Raw genomic sequence first — 21067 nt, 5'->3', positions numbered from 1 at the left:
GAGTTGGTCCCCACTCGCAGGAAGGCAACCAAACTCGACCATGTCGTATAAGCGAGCCGCCACAATAATAATACTAAAAAGAGCTTAAAAACCTATATTCATAATAAAATTTATCCATAGATGTGTCTACATATTTTATTTTATTTTATTTATTTGGAAAATTTACAGTTTACAGTTTATTAGATTGATAGTAAAAAAAATATAATTATGTTAAGTAAACCATTAATAATTTTCACATATAGGTAAAAAAAGAAAAGCTCAAACATTTAAAATAAGAAACAAAAATGATAATAGAGTAAGATAGTTAAAGAAAACAAAAAAAGAAAAAAAAATAGAAATAACAGTATAATAAAAATATCAGAATAATAAGAATAATAATATGATAATATGATATATATGATGTTCTGTAAAACTTACTCTATAATTTGTTTATCGATGTTTATAATCAGCCAGGAAGGCGCATTGGGGTTTACATATTTACCTTCCTGGTATATATGTTAAATAATAATAAGATGACTCATCTTGGACAGCAAAGTATTTTGCAAAATGATGAACAAGATTATGTCATCATGTATTTATATGTATTCTCAACCTTTAAAACATCTTTGTTATCTTTTTCAAATACATATAATAAATAATTTGATGATGGTTTGGTAATAGATGTATATAAAAATAAAACAATAATTGTAAAATAATATCTATTATGCATTGAATTTTAACATTATTAAAATAAATAGTAAATATTGAAATTGTTCTCAGAATTTGGTGCTTGAATCCATTTGATTTTTCAACAATTCGATGATTCTCTTGTCTCTTCCCCTAGAAATGGCGATGTCAAGCGGAGTTTCTCCGTCTTTATTAACAGCTCGAACATCGCATCCATATTGAACGAGTAACTTCACAATTGAAAACTTATTCTCAAAAATAGTTGCCTTATGTAGAGCATTATCATCATATTTATCTATTACATTAGCATTAGCACCTGCTTTCAAAAGCAACTTTACCATTCTCAAATACTTGCGCATTACGGCCTCGTGCAATACAATTTTGTAGTACCCAGAATTAGGAACATTTGGATCAGCGCCTGCTTCCAAAATAAATTTCACATAATTATATTTATTCTGCAACAAAGCCCACATCAGTGCAGAATTAATTTCAGCTCCCAATTTAATCAGCAGATTGATTGTGTCCATTTGGAGACTTCCTATAACTATTTCATTGATTAGATTTGCTTTATCTTCAGCTGTATCAAATGTCATAGCCTCTTCCATGAAGAATTTCACAGCACTGTTATTATTTCCATAATTGGCATAGTAAATTGGATAGTGTAGAAACTCATCAAGACCGCGTGGATTCAATCCTTTTTCGACAAGCTTTCTCAACGTATCAACTCTACATGCAGATGCTGCAAAGTGAAGTAATGATCTTCTACTTAAGTCGGTTGTTTCGATATCAGCTCCCTTTTCCAACAAAAAAATCAGCACATCTTCATTGCTAGCTTTCGCTGCTGAAAATATTGGGGTGTCATTGAATTTATTACATATATTCATATCAATATAGTTTAAAAGGATTTCAACGGCTTCAACGTTTCCCTTCCCGGAAACAATGTGTAGTATACTATTTTCTTCATATCCAAATGTATGTTGCAAGAAGTGTGGATTCTTTGCAATAACATTTTCAATCATCAACTTATAAGCATGGTGATTTCCTCTTAAAAGGGCACTCATTAAGGCTGCATAAAATAAGTATAGCCCATAATCGTTCGGTTTCAAAATTTCAATAATATTTTTATGACCATTTATAGCCACCATATCAAATATTTTATCGTCGATTTCATGTTTCAAATTTAGTATCAGTAATTCATTTTGCAAAAATGTAACTACTTCAAGGTGGCCATTTATTGCTGCTTGATGCAATGCAATGTGTAAAATAGATTTAAGTAATTTACTTTTGTTTCTGCAAAGAAATGTAACTATGTTTGTATTTCCATATTCAGCCGCTATACACAATGGATGTTCAATTGCAAAAGAATTCATTTTAAAACATCTGGAGATGTGGTTATAAGAACATAGAAATTCGATTGCTTCAGAATCATTTCCATATGCTAATAACAAATTCAACGGTCTATTCTTTCTCGTTGTATATTCCGAGATGAAAAAAAAATCATCGAACAATTTAGAGTATTGGTAAGAATGTTCCCACACAGAAACAGCATGCTCTTCAAAATTAGAACCCTTCAAGAGCTCCAGAGCCTCTCTTAAAACGTGTTCTTCTTCACCTTTTCTTTTTAAATTAATTCTGGTAGCTTGTTGGACTAGTCGATGGATGTGAACGACACCTTTATACAGATGGATCAACGAATACTTGTGCAATAACTCTACAGCCTGCCACAATTGTTCATCATCTATTGTTAAGTCTGAGAATAATTCTTCAAATTGAATATTCTCCGGAGCAAAGTATGCCAAAATATGGAAAATCTTCAAAGCCAGTTGGCCACAATGTATATTCTCTTCAATCTTCTTTATTGTAATCATGCAAGTAGTTGTCACAGTCTTATTATCAACATTATCCATCAAATTAAGGTCTCTATCGACTGACATATGATTTTCTTTTCCATACAAATCCAAGTACTGTTTAATTGTAAGCTGTTCTAGCTCCTTCAAGATACTATTTTTATTTTCCTCCTTTATATAACAAAGGGCTTGCTTCATAGCAAGGGGTAAATTGTCCAAGATTTTGATTAATGTTTTCACATCTTCTTCATTCTCATTGCTTAAATAATTCTTCGCAAAATTCATTGCTTCATCTTCGGTGAATATGTCTAACGGAATCAATTCAATAGCTCCTTCATCACCGATGCAACATTTCCAATCACGGGATGTAATCAGAGTTGAAATCGTCTTGTTGCTGGAAGAATAACTAAAGATGCAATCCTTTATGGAACTATATGACTCTACATTATCTAGTATTATTAATAACTTGGTGCCCTCGAAATATCTGTAAATACTACGAATTACATATATTATGTTTTTTTCTCGTTCTAACGATCGCTTTCTTTCTATCCTTTCTTCTATTACCGGGATGCCAAGTTCTTTAGCCAACGATTTAAATGACGTTTCGATGCTATCTTTCTTTTCAGAATTAATGAATATTATACTGTCATAATAATCGGAGTATTCGATGGCGTATTTTACTGCCAGTTGACTCTTCCCAACTCCTCCGAGTCCTGTAATGGCTGCTACCTGTGCTATTGTAGATTCCTTATTCTCTGTTAGTGCTCTGTGAATTAATTCCAACTGAATTTGCTTTCCAGTATAACATGGTACAAGTTGGAATAGGCCGAATCTTATTTTCTTCTTTTTAGGTACTGACATGTTTTGGTTTATAGTCAATTTTTTTTCTGTTGCCTTTTTAATATTCTCATTCATATTTTCAAATTGATTTTAAATATCTTTGATTTGAAACATATTAATATTTGAATTTCCAATACCCTGAAAAAAGATGATAAATGTGCATTAAAAATTTGGACAGTACTTTATGTACATACGTTTATCTAATATTATCTGATAACGTAAGACAAAGGTGAGCTTGAAGTGTTTTTATTCTCATCAGACACATATATAATATACTTATTATATAAATAGTAAATATATTTCTACAAATATAAACTATTTCCAAAATTTTTATAATAATCAACCATTCAGATTCACGGTCATATAAAAGTCAAATTTATGTTTTGATTTCGGATTGTTTTCATTGTAGTTGCTCACACATTTAATTTAATAACTAACCTAACCTAATATTTACTCAAAAAATACACATAAAATCCAGAAACATTTGTCTGAATACCCAACCAAAAACAAATAACCATTATGTACTACAGAAATATAAATAGAATTTTGTACACGAAATTGGGTAAATGCGTCAAAAACATATAGATTCGAAATGTCAAAATGAGATAGACATTAATAACTAATCACCAAAACTGGATAGAGATGACAGCTACAACCAAACGTAAACACAAACCATTCTCCAGAGCAACTGACTGACTCGCTAATCAGTGTTTTTCCAAAAGTTGCTCTTGAACCTCTCGATGATGATGTAGGAATCTACTCTAGACATTTGCGAAAGGATATGGAGATTTTAGAATTCGCCACAAGAGAGCTCTACTAAAATTACCAATAAAATTACGCAGAAATTTTAAATAACTGTGTACGTAGTATTTTACATATATCTAATATATTAATATCTACACGTGTAAGAATTTATTTATTGAGTATTTGATGATTGTCAATCAGGATTATTCAAGGATCTTTTATACCAAATGGAATATTTTCCACAACAGCCTTACATATTGAATAATTCGACGATTCTCCATTTGTGTTTTAAAATAGCCAAGTCAAAGGGAGTTTTTCCGTATTTATTAACGGCTTCAATGTCGCATCCGTATCGAACTAGTATCTCCACAACGGATAGTTTAACTTTAAAAACAATAGCCTTTATTGAAAAGGCTTTGCCCCAGGGAGCAACTTTGTGGGTTTGCTTATTGGAAAAAAATTGTTCGTACTAAAATTAATTAAAATGATAATTAAATTAAGACAAAATAATAGACAAACTCATTTATCAACTTTGTTAATTAGTATTTTATTTAAAAAAATCACTTATTACATAATTTAAAAAGTTACTTATGGTTTAAAAAATGTATGTATTCCACAATTAAATCACAAATGCATCAGCAAAAGATACACTAGTGCAGCATTTATTTATTTATTTTACAATTTTTCGTCACTATGGCTTAACAAAAAAATAAAAAAATAGAACACAATAATAAGAAAAATTAAACAAAACAAACATAGATATAAAAAAAACAATAATAATTCATATTTAATTGAACACGTTAATATTTAAAATTAAACGATCCCTCAACCCGATATGTATGCAAGTACATACATATACATATGTATAAATAAAATGTGTCGAATTTATTAATTCGTAAAAATATTTATTAAAATTACTCAAGGGATTTACTAGCCATATGTTAATTGAAAAATTCGACGATTCTCTTATTTTTCTTTGCAATAGCCAATTCAAGGGGAGTTTTTCCGTATTTATTGTACATTTGTTTATTGAAGAATTCGATGATTCCCTGTTTTTTATTTAAAATAGCCAAGTCAAGGGGAGTTTTTCCGTATTTATTAACGGCTTCAATGTCACATCCGTATCGAACAAGTAACTCCACAACTGGTAGTTTACCATCATTATCAGTAGCCATATGCAATGCAGTATTTCCATTTTTATCCAATTCATTACTTTCAGCACCAGCTTTTAGTAATAAATTTACAATCTTCAAATGATTATTCTTTGCGGCTTCGTGGATTGGAATTTGGGGATTTTTAGAATCGAAATTATTGGGATCAGCGCCTTCTTCCAAGAGAGTTTTCACTTTTTCATATTCATTATCTCTCGAAGCGTTTAACAATGCAGAAAAACCGTTTTTGTTGACAGCGTTAATATTTGCTCCTAAATCCAGCAGCGTTTTAATAGTATTATTTATGCCATACGATGTGATCAAATCATTAAGTAAGGCTATTTTATTTTCATTAGACTCAAATTCCATACCCTCCTCAATGAAAAATTTTAAAGCATCGATATTTTTGAAAAGCGTAAAGTGTACCGGAAATTCGCCATTGCCATCGATTTGATTGCAATTCAATCCTTTTTCAATGAGCATTTTTAAGGTATTTACTTTGCATGCAATTGCTGCAAAGTGAAGTAACGATTTACCATTATAAGTGAGACTGACATTGGCTTTTTTTTCCATTAGAAAACATATTAGATCATCATGTCCATTTGATGCTGCACAATATATTGGTGTTTCTTTTTTACGATCAAGAGTATTAACGTCAAAATATTTTAAGAGAATTTCGACGATTTCAACATTTCCATGTTCACAAAAAATGTGTATTATGGTGATGTTGTAATATCCAATCTTATGATCTAATAAACTTCGATTATTTTCACCAGCGTTTTCAATCATCGACTTACAATCATCGTAATTTCTTTTTGAAAAAGCATTCATTAAGGACGCATAAAATAAATATATTTCATTGTCTCTCGGTTTTAAAATCTCGATGATATTTATGTGGCCAATTAAAGACACATGTTCAAGAATACAACACATCTTTTGAAATATTTCGACTTCGCTTTCAAAATCACTTGGTATAAGTATATTCTGTAAATATTTTACAACTTCAACGCGGCCTTTAACTGCTGCAATATACAATAAAGCACCCTCACAAAAGTTTTGTTTTACATTTTTGTAAATGAAATCGAAAACTTTTACATTTCCAGAAATAGCTGCCGATCTCAATGGTGTCTTAAAATCTAAACTTTCATCTTGGTTTAAACTTTTCAATAAGCTTTCTATTGCTTTGTAATCATTTCTATGAGTTGCTAATAAACTCAATGGATCATACGTCTTCAGACTTCCATACTCAGATATGTAAAAAAAATCATTGACCAATTTGGGATATTGAGAAGAATACTCCCATACGGAAACAGCGTGATCTTCAAAACCAGAACCGTTCAAGAGCTCCAGAGCCTGACGCAAAATGCTTTCTTCTTCCTTTATAACGTTTTTTACATGATTTCGGGTAACCCGTTGGACTAATCGGTGAATGTTAACAATGCCTTTATTTAAATCAATTATGGAATATTTTTGCAATAGTTTAACAGCTTCCCACATAATTTCATCTTTTTCTACTAAATCTGAGAACATATCATGAACGAGAATATTTTCCAGGGAAAGGTACGCCATTATATGGAAAATCTTCAAGGCTAGCTCTCCATAAAATCTATTCTCTTTGATCGTATTTATGGTAATTATCCAAGTTGTTGCCACAGTCTTATTGTAAACATCATTCGACAAATTTTGACCTTGTTGGAGCATCATGTGGCTCTGGTTTTCATACATTTTCAAGTACTTTTTAACCGTAAACTTTTCCAGCCCCATTAAGTCATTGTCTCTATTTCGTTCCTCTATATACCCAAGAGCTTGCTTCATCGCAAGAGGTAATTTTCCCAATGTATTAATTAATTCGTTAAGATCTTCTACATTCGCACTCTCAACATATTTCTTCGCAAAATCCAGTGCTTCTTCATCAGCAAATACTTCCAACGGGATTGATTTGATAGCTCCTTTATCACCTGCCCAGAAATTCTGATCACAAGATGTAATCAAAGTTGAAATGGTCTTATTTCTGGAGGCACTAAACAAGAAATCCTTTATGGAACTGTAGGTCTCCACGTTATCCAATATAATTAATATATTCATATTCGCAATATAATTGTAAATGCTCTGAACTAAATCTTGTAAACTACTTTTTGGTTTCACGTATCTTTCTTCTAGTACCGAAATGCCAAGTTCCTTGGCCAAAGCTTTAGAGGACGTTTCGATGTTTTCTTTGTTCTCGCAGTTAATAAAGATTATACCATCATAGCTATCATCATAATCCATGGCATACTTTACTGCCAGTTGACTCTTTCCAATTCCTCCGAGCCCCGTAATAGCTGCTATCTGTGATATTGCAGATTCATCAGTTAGTGCTTTGTGAATCAATGTCAACTCTCCTTCTCTTCCTGTGTAAAATTTCACGAGTTCTAACAATCCGTATTTAATTTTTTTCTTTGGTTCTACGTTTGCTTTATTTGTATTATTTGAAACCATTTTAGTTAAATCTTTTAAATGATGTTTTATATCTCCAGTATGACTTTTTACATCACTGATATCATTTTTTATATCTCGGGTATCATTTTTTAAATCGTCAATTTTCCCACCAATCTTTTCCTGTTGATTTTGAATGTATTCATTTAAAACATTAATTGCATCCTCATGGTGCTGTCGCAATTCTTCTTTGACTGATTTAAATCCATCGTTAAGATCAGTAGAAAGTTCTTCTATTAACTCCAAACTTCTTTTTTGAACAAAATCTCCGTCCCGAATGTTAATTTTGCGCAATATTATTTCTTTTTGGCGTTCGTAAAAATTAGCATCTAAAGTATAATCGTACTTAAATTCAGCGTCTTCTACGGGAATATTGTATTCCTGCTCCCAGTTTTCTTCATTAAAAGGTCTGCGAAATTTATATTTAGCACATTTTGACTGATTCCTTGCGTATAGTTTGATTTTGTCATCATCAATATTTACCACACCTGATTTCTCGAATAAATTTGCCGTGTTCCAGATTTCTCTACCATAAAAAATTTCGAAACCGGGCCTTTTACGTTTGGGACATGGGATATTTTTTTTGTTTTGTTTAACCGTACCTATTTCAAGCATAAATTTTTCTAAAAAAAATTCTTTTGACTTTCCATACACTACATTTCTGGCTTCCAATTTCTTCGCCGGCAGATCATTTAATGTTTGAGGAGGATTTTTATCATTTTGTTTAGTAAAATTTAAAAATCGTTGAGCAGCATCCGTCCCCAAGTTTTTTATGTCAAAGTGATATGTGCGATCTCCTCCCGTTACCCCCATAAATTGCATCTCGAAGCTTTTAAACACCTCAATGGCAATTTTGATGAACTGTTCCCTTGCTTCCGATTCATGCTTGTTAAAGTAGTATACGATATCAAAATAATTGTAGTATTTGTTTTTCTCGTGAGTTTTGAAAGGAACGCTTAAAAATTTTGTCAACAGACTTTTAATTGCGCTTAATCCCAAATATTTTGCAACATCACCGAGAATTTCACCGAGCACTTTTTCAACCTCCCCAACTTTATGTAAATCTCCAAACAAAACGTCATAATGAAAAGTTAAAGTTGCTTCTATTTCAGTGACAACAGATTCCACGAAAATATAAAGGCGATCCTCGGCTTCCGGAGGTATTGTACTATTCGATTCATCCTCTTCGTCCATTTCGGATGTTTTAATAACTTGCTGCATGATATTTTCTGGAACACCTCATCTGCTAACTGCTTGTTTGCCGGCCGGGAAATGAAATATTTTGATACTTGAATTTGCAATAATCTGAAAATTAGGATAAATATATTTATTTTAAAAACATTCTCAAAAACTGAACATACATTATGTATATATAAGATACATGCATATGAATAAGTTTTTCCATCACGGGTTATACTGAAACCGGTTAACCGAAATTCACTGAAAACCAGTGAATTTCGTCGGGTTGAATAATGTTGAAGTACATATGTTAAAGAAGTAAAGAGTGAGCAAGTTTTCGGTTGCAAATTAAGATTTCACGAATATCATCAGCATGATTAAAACGATACATTGAGTTTATATTACATGTAAATACGTACCGTATTATATCTTACAATATTCTCATTCATATTTCCAAATTGATTTTAGATATATTTGATTTGAAACATATTAATACTTGAATTTCTAATACCCTGAAAAAGATGATACACGTGATAAAGATGAAAACGATAAAATTTAAATGATAAAAAGTAAAAGTGAAAAAAGTAAAAAGATGATAAAGATTTTTTATATTTATTTTATAATATAACTAAGATCAGTCTTCGACTCTTATTAGTTTGTTTGATTGATAGTTGCTTCATTTTGTGGACGATATTTCCCATTGGAGATATCGTCCTTTATAAGGAATTAATTATTATTTATCCAAGGCTGTTTCTTTTTAATCTTTTCATAGATTTCTCCTTTAGCACACCATGAAAACATGTATTATGAACATTTATAAGGAATGTAAATAGGTTTTTGAGCTATTTTTCCAATTATGCTGTAGATTAACATTAGAATAATATAATACTATGATTACTAACCAAATTAAATTAAATTGTAAAATAGAAAATGATCAGTAGATCAGTAGCTATTAAAATAGATATAAGATGTATTGTGAACATAATTTCGTAATAATAAAAAGCATTTAAAAAAAAAAAAAAAAAAAACACCATGAAACCGATAAAATTTAAAAATTTGGACAGTTCTTTTATACCTTAACCCTTTGGCTGCTACGAGGTTTTTCAATGTCCAAGCGAAAAATGCTAACATTTGTAATTATTTTGAAAAAAAAAAAATATAATATTTTTTTTTACATACTTACTTCGCCGAACACTCGTAATTTTTATAATACTTTATATACGTTTTTAAGAAGCAGTCGTGGACTCGTGCTCTCTCTTTCTGTCTTGCTTTTACATGCGTGCGTGCGAAAGAGATACCTACATATATACACTAAATAAGTTTTGACGATTTTTTTCCGACGCCTTATTCTTTTCAATAATCTATTTTTAGATATCGATGTATCCTTACAACATGCGATATATTCGAAACAGGTAGCGGTCTTTCTCTCTTTCTTTCTTGGTTTTAATTGTGTACGTGTGAGCGAGACACACAAGGATGCGAAGTTTCTAATAATCAAATAATTTTTCAACATGTATCATAAACATTTTGTATGCATTTCAGTTGCATTTGATTGATTGCATGAATTCGTGACGTCTCGTGACCTATATAATTGAAAGCGGATTTCTATTGTTTTTTGCCATTTATTTTAACTCTGCAAAATGATATCGGACAGTGAAAGTGATGAAAGCGAAATAATAGCTCCTCGCCGAGGAACTCGACAAATCAGCAGCTCTACTGATTCTGAAAATGAATTTATCGACAATAATCAATTCCCAAGTAATAACTCCTTATATGACATTGACAACGAACCCGAAATTTACTTTGATGATGAACCCGAAATTGAAGAGCTTTTATTTAAAAAATTGATAAATATTTATAAAGCTTGGTTGAAAAATAAATATAAATACGTATATAAAAAAAATGTTTCGTGCCACTGATGCGCTGGTGGCTCAAAGAAAGTATTGAAATACGACAATTAATGACGTCAACAACGATCGTCGTAGCAATCTTCGCCGATTTCAAAACAACGATTTATCGTTGTTGTAGCAGTCAAAGGGTTAACATATGTTTATGAAATGTTAGGCAAAGGTGAGCTTGAAGCGTTTTTCTTCTCATCAGAAACATATATTTTTACAATATACTTGTTAGATAAACAGTAAATATGTTCCTATAAATATGAAAAACACATGTAATAATTTGGCAAAACGTTTCGAGTCGAACTGTCCAAATTAGATGGATATGAATAAGTAATTACCAAAAGTATATTGAGATGACAGCGACAACCCAAGTGTACAGACTCCAGGGATGTTCAACTCGAGAGCACCCCCGAAGTCGGTTTTGTGAAGCTCGAAGCTAGTGGTAAGCTTGGGCGTGGCTGGTCTCCTCGAGGTGCCTTCCTTCGTCGTCGGTGGTCTCTGCTCTGTCCCTTTCGCCTTCGTAGTAACGTAGGAAAAGTAACCACGTGTGCCTTTTGAGGTTAGCCTTAGCCACGCGTAGCTGTAGCTGTAGCTGCAGCTGCAGCTGCCTTTCAACTGGACAACTGAGACAGAACCTCTGATGCACACCGCTATACTGGCGATACTGGAGCTGGTCGCTGGTCGCTGGTCGCTGGTCGCTGTCGAATGAGACGACTGGCATGTTGATGCACGTGTTTATTATATGACAGCTGAAGACAGAGTGAGTAGTAGCTCTCCGAACCCAGCCGGGTTGGTCCCCACTCGCAGGAAGGCAACCAAACTCGACCATGTCGTATAAGCGAGCCGCCACATTACAAACACTGAGCGAAGCCGGGTAAAACAACTAGTAATTAATAAACATTATCTTAATTAGTCATCGTTGACGTCAATATGTACAGTCGATGATCGAAAATCTGGCAATTGATACGTTTTCTTCAGATCCGGCATGGATTTTGGAGTACATTTTTAAATTTACCTTGTTCACGCTCCAATAAATAAATAACTTGAATTTGACACTTGAGATCGGTTCGATAATAATCTTTAATATTCCAGATAAAATTGAAAGTACATATGATTAGAAAATTAGATTTTTGGAATTTATGTATCGAAAATGATCAAACTGAAGTATTTGAAACTTAACATAATTTCTCATCTGAAAACAAGAGTCGTACGTCTCGGGATATACGTGAAAAAATAATTTAATATTTAATAGGGCTGAAATCGTCTTTTACGAGTGCTTCCCCAAACCCTTTAGAAGCAAACTATTGGATTTCAAACCCCTTTGATAATGAACATTTTCGGACAGCTACCAAGGAAAAAGAGAACTTGATTGAACTTTCAAATTATAGCATTTAAAAACTGAATTCGAAATAAATAAGGTCATTAATTTTTGGCTAGGTATTAGTGAAGAATATAAACAGCTTTATGACATAGCGCTCAAATTTCTGTCGCCGTTTACTAGCACTGAACTGGTTGAGAGAGCTTTCTCTTCATATATTTTAATAAGATAAATAAAGGTAAATCTCGCACCATTTGAAACCAAATTTAAAAAAACTAAATACAAGGATCTCAATTATATGTACTTTGTAATTTTGTGTTTTTATTAAAACAATCAATTATAAGTTTTTTTACCAATAATAGAAGTACGACAAGATAGTAGATAAATATATTAAACTTTGTGCGTATATTGTATATTGTCTCCGCAATTTTTTTTTTTCCATAAAATTTCTTTCCAAAATAGATTTCCATATTGCGTGTATCCTGTCTTCATATTCCTTACCATGCAAACACTATATATATAATAATTACACTTGCAAAAACAAATTTCATGAAATACAATCATTTTTATATGGTGGTACAATTTAGCGTTATGTACTACCAAGTGGTACGCGAGTCAAAAAAGGTTGGGAAACGCTGGTGTACTACATTGTACATATTATGTAATATATTAATATAATATATACATATTTAAGAAGCTATTCATTAAATATTTGTTGTTTTTCAATCAGGATTATTCAAGGATCTTTTATACCAAATGGAATATTTTCCACAACAGCCTTACATATATTTTTCTTAATCATTATATACTGTAATTGAACTTTAAGTATAATCAGAGCCGTGCGGAATTTGTAAGTATGGAACCATATTTATTAGTATATGGAGTAACATATTTTTTCAGACTATGTATATGCTTTTTTCTTGACAGTAATATGTAAAGCATAAATCATTTACTCAACCAACGAAAGTTGGAATTAGCTTTTTTACGTACATACATATATGAAACATATGAAATATGATTTTTGGGGGAGAAAGATTATTTAAGAGGGCTGGACAGCAGCGGTAAAGGGACTACTAGTCAAATGTGAACCTGTCACAGGACAACTGGTCGCTCTAGAAAGGTCACTCGTGATCATCCGTCACGCTAAAACTGGTCACGAGAAAACTAGTCACACGCTAAAACTGGTCACGAGAAAACTGGTCACACGCTGAAACTAGTCACGAGAAAACTGTTCACACCCAAAAATTTAAAATTGGTCACACAAACAAAAATATTCTCAAATACTTTATATTTACGAAATTTTTATTATTATGGACTAGACATAAGTTCGAGCCAAAGGCCCTCGTGGCCGTTGTTTGTGGTCTTCGGGAGGAGTTCGCGGGAATCTGTCAGCCCATCTGACGTTCGCATCGCTCGCATCCGAGAAGGTTCGCATGGCAATCGCTTTTGCGTTCATTTCACTTTGACAGTTCGAATGTCAAATCAAAATTTAATCTTAATTCACCGCGGTAAATGTACCGCGGGGAGGTCTACGAAAACACTGATTGTGTACTAACACTAAGAGGATCCTTTATTTATGTTCACTTGTTACAATAGTAATTATATGTAAAAAAGAAGGTCGTTTTGTTTTCTCAGCTTCGGAGCCAATGGGACGTTGCCGGAGATTCATTCTGCATGTTTTGTACAAGAGCGATGATTATGCCATCGGCTTCATCTTTAATATGGACGGTATCTAAAAGTGAATTCGTCATTTTATAATAAAATGCTGCTTCCCGAGAAAATATGAACGCTGTGAAATTCTTCATTCAAAAAGGCTTCGCCGTCGATACTCTCAACGCATTTAAAGAGACTGCAATGCATTATGTTTCAGAACGTTATGTCAGCAAAGAGACGATCAAATCGCTGGTCGAGTTGAAAGCTGATCCCAATTCGGTGGATGAGGACGGTCGTACTCCCTTGCACAAGGCCTCGTCTGCCGATAGATACGATAATGTGATGGCTCTTTTGGAAGCAGGTGCTGATATTAAAATATGTGATGGCAACGGTCAGTCAGTGTTGCATGCGGCTGCGGCTGAGAATAATTTAAAGATTGTCAAGCTGCTGTTGAAGAAGGGAGCTGATCCGAATGTGTTGGATTGTGACGGTGATAGTCCGTTGCATTCGGCTGTTCGGGAACGGGGCAAACTTCCTGTTGTGGAATTGCTCCATCGACATGGATGTGATATTCAAGCTGTAAATAAATTGAACAAAACTGTACTTGAAATCGCCACCAGGCAACGGAAAAAACAAATAGTCAACTATTTAATTGTAAAAGTGGATAACAATGGGAATGAACAATTATTTGATTTGTTTTACAATTGCTAATATTGGTTTTTTACGGTAAAATCTTGATTTAATAAATTATGGCATGCAATGCAAAATTGAGGACCGGGCCTTATTTCATCTTTGCTTATGACTTAATAAGTTGGGTGGAAATAATTGGATGATTTGTATTTTGAAAAATTAATATGGTTGTGGCTATTTGCAGGTACTATATCTGCGAATTATTGGATATTTGCAGGTACTATATCTGCGACAGGCGCAAAGCCTTCTGCGCATGCACGTGAACTTATAATTCGATTATAATTTCTTACATTTAATGTATTCTAGACTTGTTTAATCAACCGTTCATTATACATGAAGCAAATAAATTTCGCACGTTATTATAATAGCTTTATCTCATTTAGATAGTTCGCGGCTTGTACTTGTATTTAGGTATTATACGTTGTATATGATAATAATTTTCTAACAATTAATAATATTAACTAATTTGGATTATATTTTTTACTCAACGTCACTTTACGAGTTCGAACTAAATTTTAAGAGGTTTAAAACAAAATTTCAACAGTAAACACGCTGACAGTGACAGTTCACGCGCATGCGCATAAGGCTCTGCGCCTCTCGCAGATATAGTACATGCAAATAGCCAATAATTCGCAAACATAGTACCTGCAAATAGCCACAACCATATTTTAAAGTTACAAATAATTCGCTTCTACTCAAATAGCAAGTATAACTATTAACTTTAAAATCCTATCTTCTCCTCTACACGAACTTTGAAAACTTGATAATAATTATTAATTGAATAATTCAATCCTAGAATTGATACTCAGATGGAACACTCGCTGGTTTCAATTAGAAATGGACATTTCTGAAAAAGAAATTTTAATACAATTAATTCCTTTCGAAGACAAAAACAAATCAACATTATTAATTTTGAATGAAATGTAATATTTCGTTTTACTCACCTCTGAAGTATGTTACAACCAATACAGGCTAAATGAGACAGGTTACCTAAAAATATTAAAAAATAAATCATAATATATAAAGATCAATAGAAATTAAATAAATAAATAAGTATTAAATAAATCTTAATATATAAAGATCAATATCTGTATGTAAATCAACAGATTTCAATTTATAATCATCAAAATATGTATACAAAATCTCACAGTACTATAAATTGGCATCCTTAGCCATATTATTTTCAATCTTTACAAAATACCAAATACATATATACCTAAAATTCCTACCAGACATCTCCGGATGCACTCAAAAATAAAAATAATTATTTCAGTATCAATACAGTTGAATCAAGCGTTTGGAATGTTAAACGATTTATATGATTATAATAAAAAGAAAGACCATTTTTAAACTAAAACTGAAAAGAAATTGTGGCGGCTCGCTTATACGACATGGTCGAGTTTGGTTGCCTTCCTGCGAGTGGGGACCAACCCGGCTGGGTTCGGAGAGCCGCTACTCACTCTGTCTTCAGCTGTCATATAATAAACACGTGCATTAACATGCCAGTCGTCTCATTCGTTCATCCTCCATACTGGTGACCCCCGACATCGAGCCACGCAGCCTCGATCAATTTCAATATGCCGCTCATCCCTGCCTCGCCGAGCCAGGCGGGGAAGCTACCCGCCGCGCCCCCATCGCCATCAACACGCGTCGCGGCCCGCGGGTGACAATAAACGAACAGACACGGCTACCTACCTACCTACCTACCGACTGGAGTCCAGCCAACGTCGATGACAGGTGCTTTAAAAAATGGGGGAGCGAATGAGACGACGATCTTGACAGCTGGATGTGGAGTCATGCGCGATCCACTACACATAGAACGGTCATCCAGCACCACAAGACATACACCACCTCAGCACCATCATCATCATCATCATCAAGGCCCCGTCCGTCCCCACGAGCGTCGTCACGCCGAGACGGGCGGTAGCGCTACAACACCTCCACGAGCCACAACGACTCACAGTCCAGCTCGGAGTATCATCAACCACATCGATGCCCCTGCCGCCCCCGCCGCCCCACCAACCGACATCAGCCTCGGAAGAGCGGCGCCGCCGCAGCATCGCATCGGCGCGACCATCGGACCAGCCACCGTCCTGCTCGCGACGTCACCGCCCTCGAATCTACCGACCATTCAGGGCGGTACACCTATGTACACAGCGGATGACCCACGTCAACAATTTTTTTTCTCCCCACGTAATAATTTTTTCTCTTTGTGTAACAATAATTTTTTTCTTTTGTAAAATTTATTTCTTTGTAATTTTGGTATCGCTGATGCTGGGGGGGGAGTGATGTGGCGGCTCGCTTATACGACATGGTCGAGTTTGGTTGCCTTCCTGCGAGTGGGGACTAACCCGGCTGGGTTCGGAGAGCCGCTACTCACTCTGTCTTCAGCTGTCATATAATAAACACGTGCATTAACATGCCAGTCGTCTCATTCGTTCATCCTCCATAAAATCAAATGAAATTGAATACAAATTGTAACTAAAACTAGTAAGAGTAATACGAAAAGACCAACATAATTGATAAGATAAGATAACAGCATACGGGGTAAAAGTCGATAATATTCGATTAGCTTACATGGCGGGCACTTTAAAGCCATATTGAATTTATGATATTATATAAAAATACATAATAAGGATCACATATTGATCAGGATCAATGCAGTACATACGAATTGAAAACGTGGGACAATTTTAAGGAAAGCATTTACAAGTGTAGAATGTGTCTTTTCATTACCGGAATAAAATCCATACACATATAAAATGAGTAAATAAAACCCAAAAGGACTCGAACATCAACTAAACCACAGAATTTCAATAATAAAAACTAAGCTCAAAGTTTAACTTGAAGCTAATAATCTCGTTGAAGAAAACGATTCACATTATTTGGTCGCAGTGAGAGTTTTCCACAAATCACAGTCAACGAACGTTGCAGTTAGTAGCTTCTATGATGATTTTAGTAAATCGTGACAGATTCAAACATGAACGATTTTCTTTGGAAATAGGACAGTACCAGCATATTTTCTAAAAATATGATACACACAAAAAGCAGGCGTTTCCCGCTTAAAAATATAGATTACCTAAACATAGATTACTCCAAACATTAGATCCATTTGGTAACCGTAGACATAATTTAACCGTTTGCCCGCGGCCGTCTTCTATGGAAGCTTTGGGCGCGGCTGTCTTCCATAGAATTTCTGAACTTTGCACGCGATTTTGAGCCTTATATGCGCCAATTTCAACCGTTTTAAGGTTCAAAATTGGTTGAATATATTAATGACAGTTGAATGCCATCTATTCAATTTGCTGAAAATGAATATATACCAGTCAAAATTAGTGGTTTTGTGGAACCATACTGAAACCTCGTTTATGTGACGTCACATCTTCATACAATTATGAAGAATGATTATTTGACAATTAATCCAAACTACGAGATATATTTTGTATTTTATTGTTTAAAATAATACTTTATGTGTTAATTAACATATCTGGTTACTTGAGTAAATATTAAAATCTGTATTTAAGGTCGAAAACTCGATTGCCGAATTCGCGAAAAAGGTGCCGCCGCGTACAGGGCTTGTTCGCTATATTTATTGCCGCGGGCAAAGGGTTAATATACATTATAAAAAAAGATATTAAATTTTCGAAACGTTAAATTGAATACAGGAAAAAGTACACATCAAATTAAACACCATTCCGAAAACAATATGTATTTGGAAATGTTTTCAGTGAAACTGATTTGCATTCATATGTAAATTCTAGGTAGACTTTTATCTTCAACGTTAACAACCATATCTATGGGGATGAAAGGAATTAAATAACGCTATGGTTTAATACACGACTATTTAATGTGACGGCCGGAAAGGAAGGAAAGTAGTAGCCACTAACATAGTCGAATCGGTCCTAACCAGCAGAATAGACTACTAGTCTATTCTGCATAAAATTCTTTGAATAGAGTGGTCACGGGTTCAAATCCCACTGGTTTCTGCTGGCCAGACCTTGGATTTGTGACTCCAAGTCGATCGTTTCCTATCGAGTTTTCAGCAATCTCGAATTTCGCTGAATTGTATAAAATGCTGCAAATTTACAAATTTGACAATAAATATCTCTGTGGATATTTATTTACTGAATTGTTTAAAATGCTGCTAATTTGACCATAGATGTCTCAGTGGATATTAATTGATATGTATTTATGTAGTTTGTATGATATTAATAATATTTGTATCAAATTTACAATGTTTATGGCCAGAAAGGCACATGGGGTTACCTGTTAGGCTTTCTTGGTATAAATAAAAGATAAAAAAATAAAATAAAAACTCACAAGATGGCCACCTAAGATCGATAAAGAAAAAAATAATTTTAAACCGTGAACAATTTCCCAAGAAGATCTTGATTATGAGGAATTAATTAATGGGCTAAGTAAACAGTTAAAGTAAACTAAGCAAACTGGTTTTATCTTATGGGTGAAAAATATTATTTTTCTCGAGCTATCGTGCATTTATGGGGCCAGTTCTATATATGTATTTCTAAATTTACAAAGATTGGTTTTCAATCTCAATATGTTTTATTTTATCTGAACGTACTGATTCAAGTGAAATAAATTAGTATTACGGAAAAAAGTATATTTTTGACTTTTAAAATTCGCTAGATAATAATTAATTATACGTATTACAAAACAATAAAAAATTATAATCAATAGAAAAAATATCTGACTATTAATTCCAATACTCACTTTTGGCACATCAATCCTAGTGTAGGCGGGGTACATGTATGTTGACCGTATCCCGGCCTAACGAAACACTGTTGTGCTAGTTTTATAAAGTTTTATTGTTTGCCTATGGTTGTACAAAGGTATGGTATTTGTGGGCAAAAGTATGTCGTTCAGCGGTCTCTGGATATGGTAGAGTGTCGCTGGCTCGGCATTCAGCTATGTTCAGAAGGTCTCTGGATGCGGCAGTGTGTTGCTGGCTCGTTGTTCGGCTATGTTCGGAAGGTCTCTGGATACGGCAGTGTGTTGCTGGCTCGTCCGGCTGGTTGATCTTCCAAGTCCGCGTAGTGTAGTGGTGGCTGGTCAGGAGCTGTATGTTGACTGGTCTGCTGTTGTGTGTCGACGCTTGCTGCTGTGGGTCGACTGGCGTTGTTTGGGTTGTACCTCCTTTTATAGTGTTTCTGGAATCGCCTGACCGATGGTGGTGGTTTGTTGATGCGTAAGAAAGGAATGCACTGTTGTCGAGGCGTAGAATTTTCTGGAACGCTTGATGGAAGTGGTTATTGATGCGTACGAGCATTTAGTTGTTGATGCGTACGAGAGGAATGCTTTCGTCGAGGCGTAGTATTTTCTGGAATGCTTGATGGAAGTGGTCGTACGAGCATTTAGTTGTTGATGCGTACAAGAGGAATTTGCTTTCGTCGAGGCGTAGTATTTTCTGGAATGCTTGGCGCTGTTCCGCTCGATGTATTTTGTTGTTGCGGAATATTCTCGAAGGTTTCGATGACGATGACGACGACGAGATTCCTACATGGCTCTCCGGTGAGTGTTAGCGATGTGTGTGATTTTGTGGGAATCTTGATGTGTTGGAGTCTGTTGGCTCGATGGCGTCGTTGTTTGTCCGGTTGTGCTGGAGAAAGTTGTCTCGACAGCGGGTCTTGTGTTGCATGCCGGTCCAAGTCTTGTTCTCTACCAGGTTGCTTATTTTGGGCGAGCTGCGTTGGCAGTGAAGGTTTGTGATGGCTTGGATGGTGCTGTTGTGCAGGCTGCTGTGTTCTGCGTGGAGTCATTCGCGTGACTGTTTTGCTGGTTGTGCTGGAGTTAGTTGTCTCGGCAGCGGGTCTTGCGTGAAGAACGTTGGTTGACGAAGTGCGTTGGGTGCTGGTCTTCGTTGGTTGTGCTGGAGTTAGTTGTCTCGACAGCGGATCTTGCGTGAAGAACGTTGGTTGACGAAGTGCGTTGAGTGCTGGTCTTCGTTGGTTGTGCTGGAGTTAGTTGTCTCGACAGCGGATCTTGCGTGAAGAACGTTGGTTGACGAAGTGCGTTGAGTGCTGGTCTTCGTTGGTTGTGCTGGAGTTAGTTGTCTCGACAGCGGATCTTGCGTGAAGAACGTTGGTTGACGAAGTGCGTTGAGTGCTGGTCTTCGTTGGTTGTGCTGGAGTTAGTTGTCTCGACAGCGGATCTTGCGTGAAGAACGTTGGTTGACGAAGTGCGTTGAGTGCTGGTCTTCGTTGGTTGTGCTGGAGTTAGTTGTCTCGGCAGCGGGTCTTGCGTGAAGAACGTTGGTTGACGAAGTGCGTTGAGTGCTGGTCTTCGTTGGTTGTGCTGGAGTTAGTTGTCTCGACAGCGGATCTTGCGTGAAGAACGTTGGTTGACGAAGTGCGTTGAGTGCTGGTCTTCGTTGGTTGTGCTGGAGTTAGTTGTCTCGACAGCGGATCTTGCGTGAAGAACGTTGGTTGACGAAGTGCGTTGAGTGCTGGTCTTCGTTGGTTGTGCTGGAGTTAGTTGTCTCGACAGCGGATCTTGCGTGAAGTCTTCGTTGAGGGCTGCGTTGTAGACTGCGTTGTAGGCTGCGGTTGCGTGAAGTCTGCGGTTGCATGAAGCTTGCGGTTGCGTGAA

General features: G+C 35.0%; 3 protein-coding genes across 3 annotated transcripts in view; all 3 read right to left on the bottom strand.

Moving 5' to 3' along the window:
* LOC143910016 (uncharacterized) overlaps positions 1–21067 on the bottom strand; it is a 358729-nt gene that overhangs the window by 15130 nt on the left and 322532 nt on the right. The gene's annotated exons all lie outside the window — the stretch shown is intronic.
* Positions 683–4131, bottom strand: LOC143910015 (uncharacterized). Its single transcript, XM_077428349.1, has 2 exons — positions 3981–4131; positions 683–3491 (listed from the first exon to the last, which is right to left on the bottom strand). The coding sequence occupies exon 2, from the start codon at positions 3426–3428 to the stop codon at positions 756–758; it is 2673 nt and encodes an 890-aa protein (XP_077284475.1). The 5' UTR covers positions 3429–3491; positions 3981–4131; the 3' UTR covers positions 683–755.
* LOC143910013 (uncharacterized) lies at positions 4624–11064 on the bottom strand. The gene is made up of 2 exons (XM_077428342.1): positions 10947–11064; positions 4624–9984 (listed from the first exon to the last, which is right to left on the bottom strand). The coding sequence occupies exon 2, from the start codon at positions 8942–8944 to the stop codon at positions 5039–5041; it is 3906 nt and encodes a 1301-aa protein (XP_077284468.1). The 5' UTR covers positions 8945–9984; positions 10947–11064; the 3' UTR covers positions 4624–5038.

This window comes from Arctopsyche grandis, chromosome 3 (genome assembly GCF_051622035.1).
Source record: "Arctopsyche grandis isolate Sample6627 chromosome 3, ASM5162203v2, whole genome shotgun sequence".
Lineage (NCBI taxonomy): Eukaryota > Metazoa > Arthropoda > Insecta > Trichoptera > Hydropsychidae > Arctopsyche > Arctopsyche grandis.
This window is presented reverse-complemented; position numbering and strand designations above follow the sequence as displayed.

Bases quoted from the DNA above. Each gene is read 5' to 3' on its own strand.
- LOC143910013 (XM_077428342.1), bottom strand. From the start codon at position 8,944: ATGCAGCAAGTTATTAAAACATCCGAAATGGACGAAGAGGATGAATCG.
- LOC143910015 (XM_077428349.1), bottom strand. From the start codon at position 3,428: ATGAATGAGAATATTAAAAAGGCAACAGAAAAAAAATTGACTATAAAC.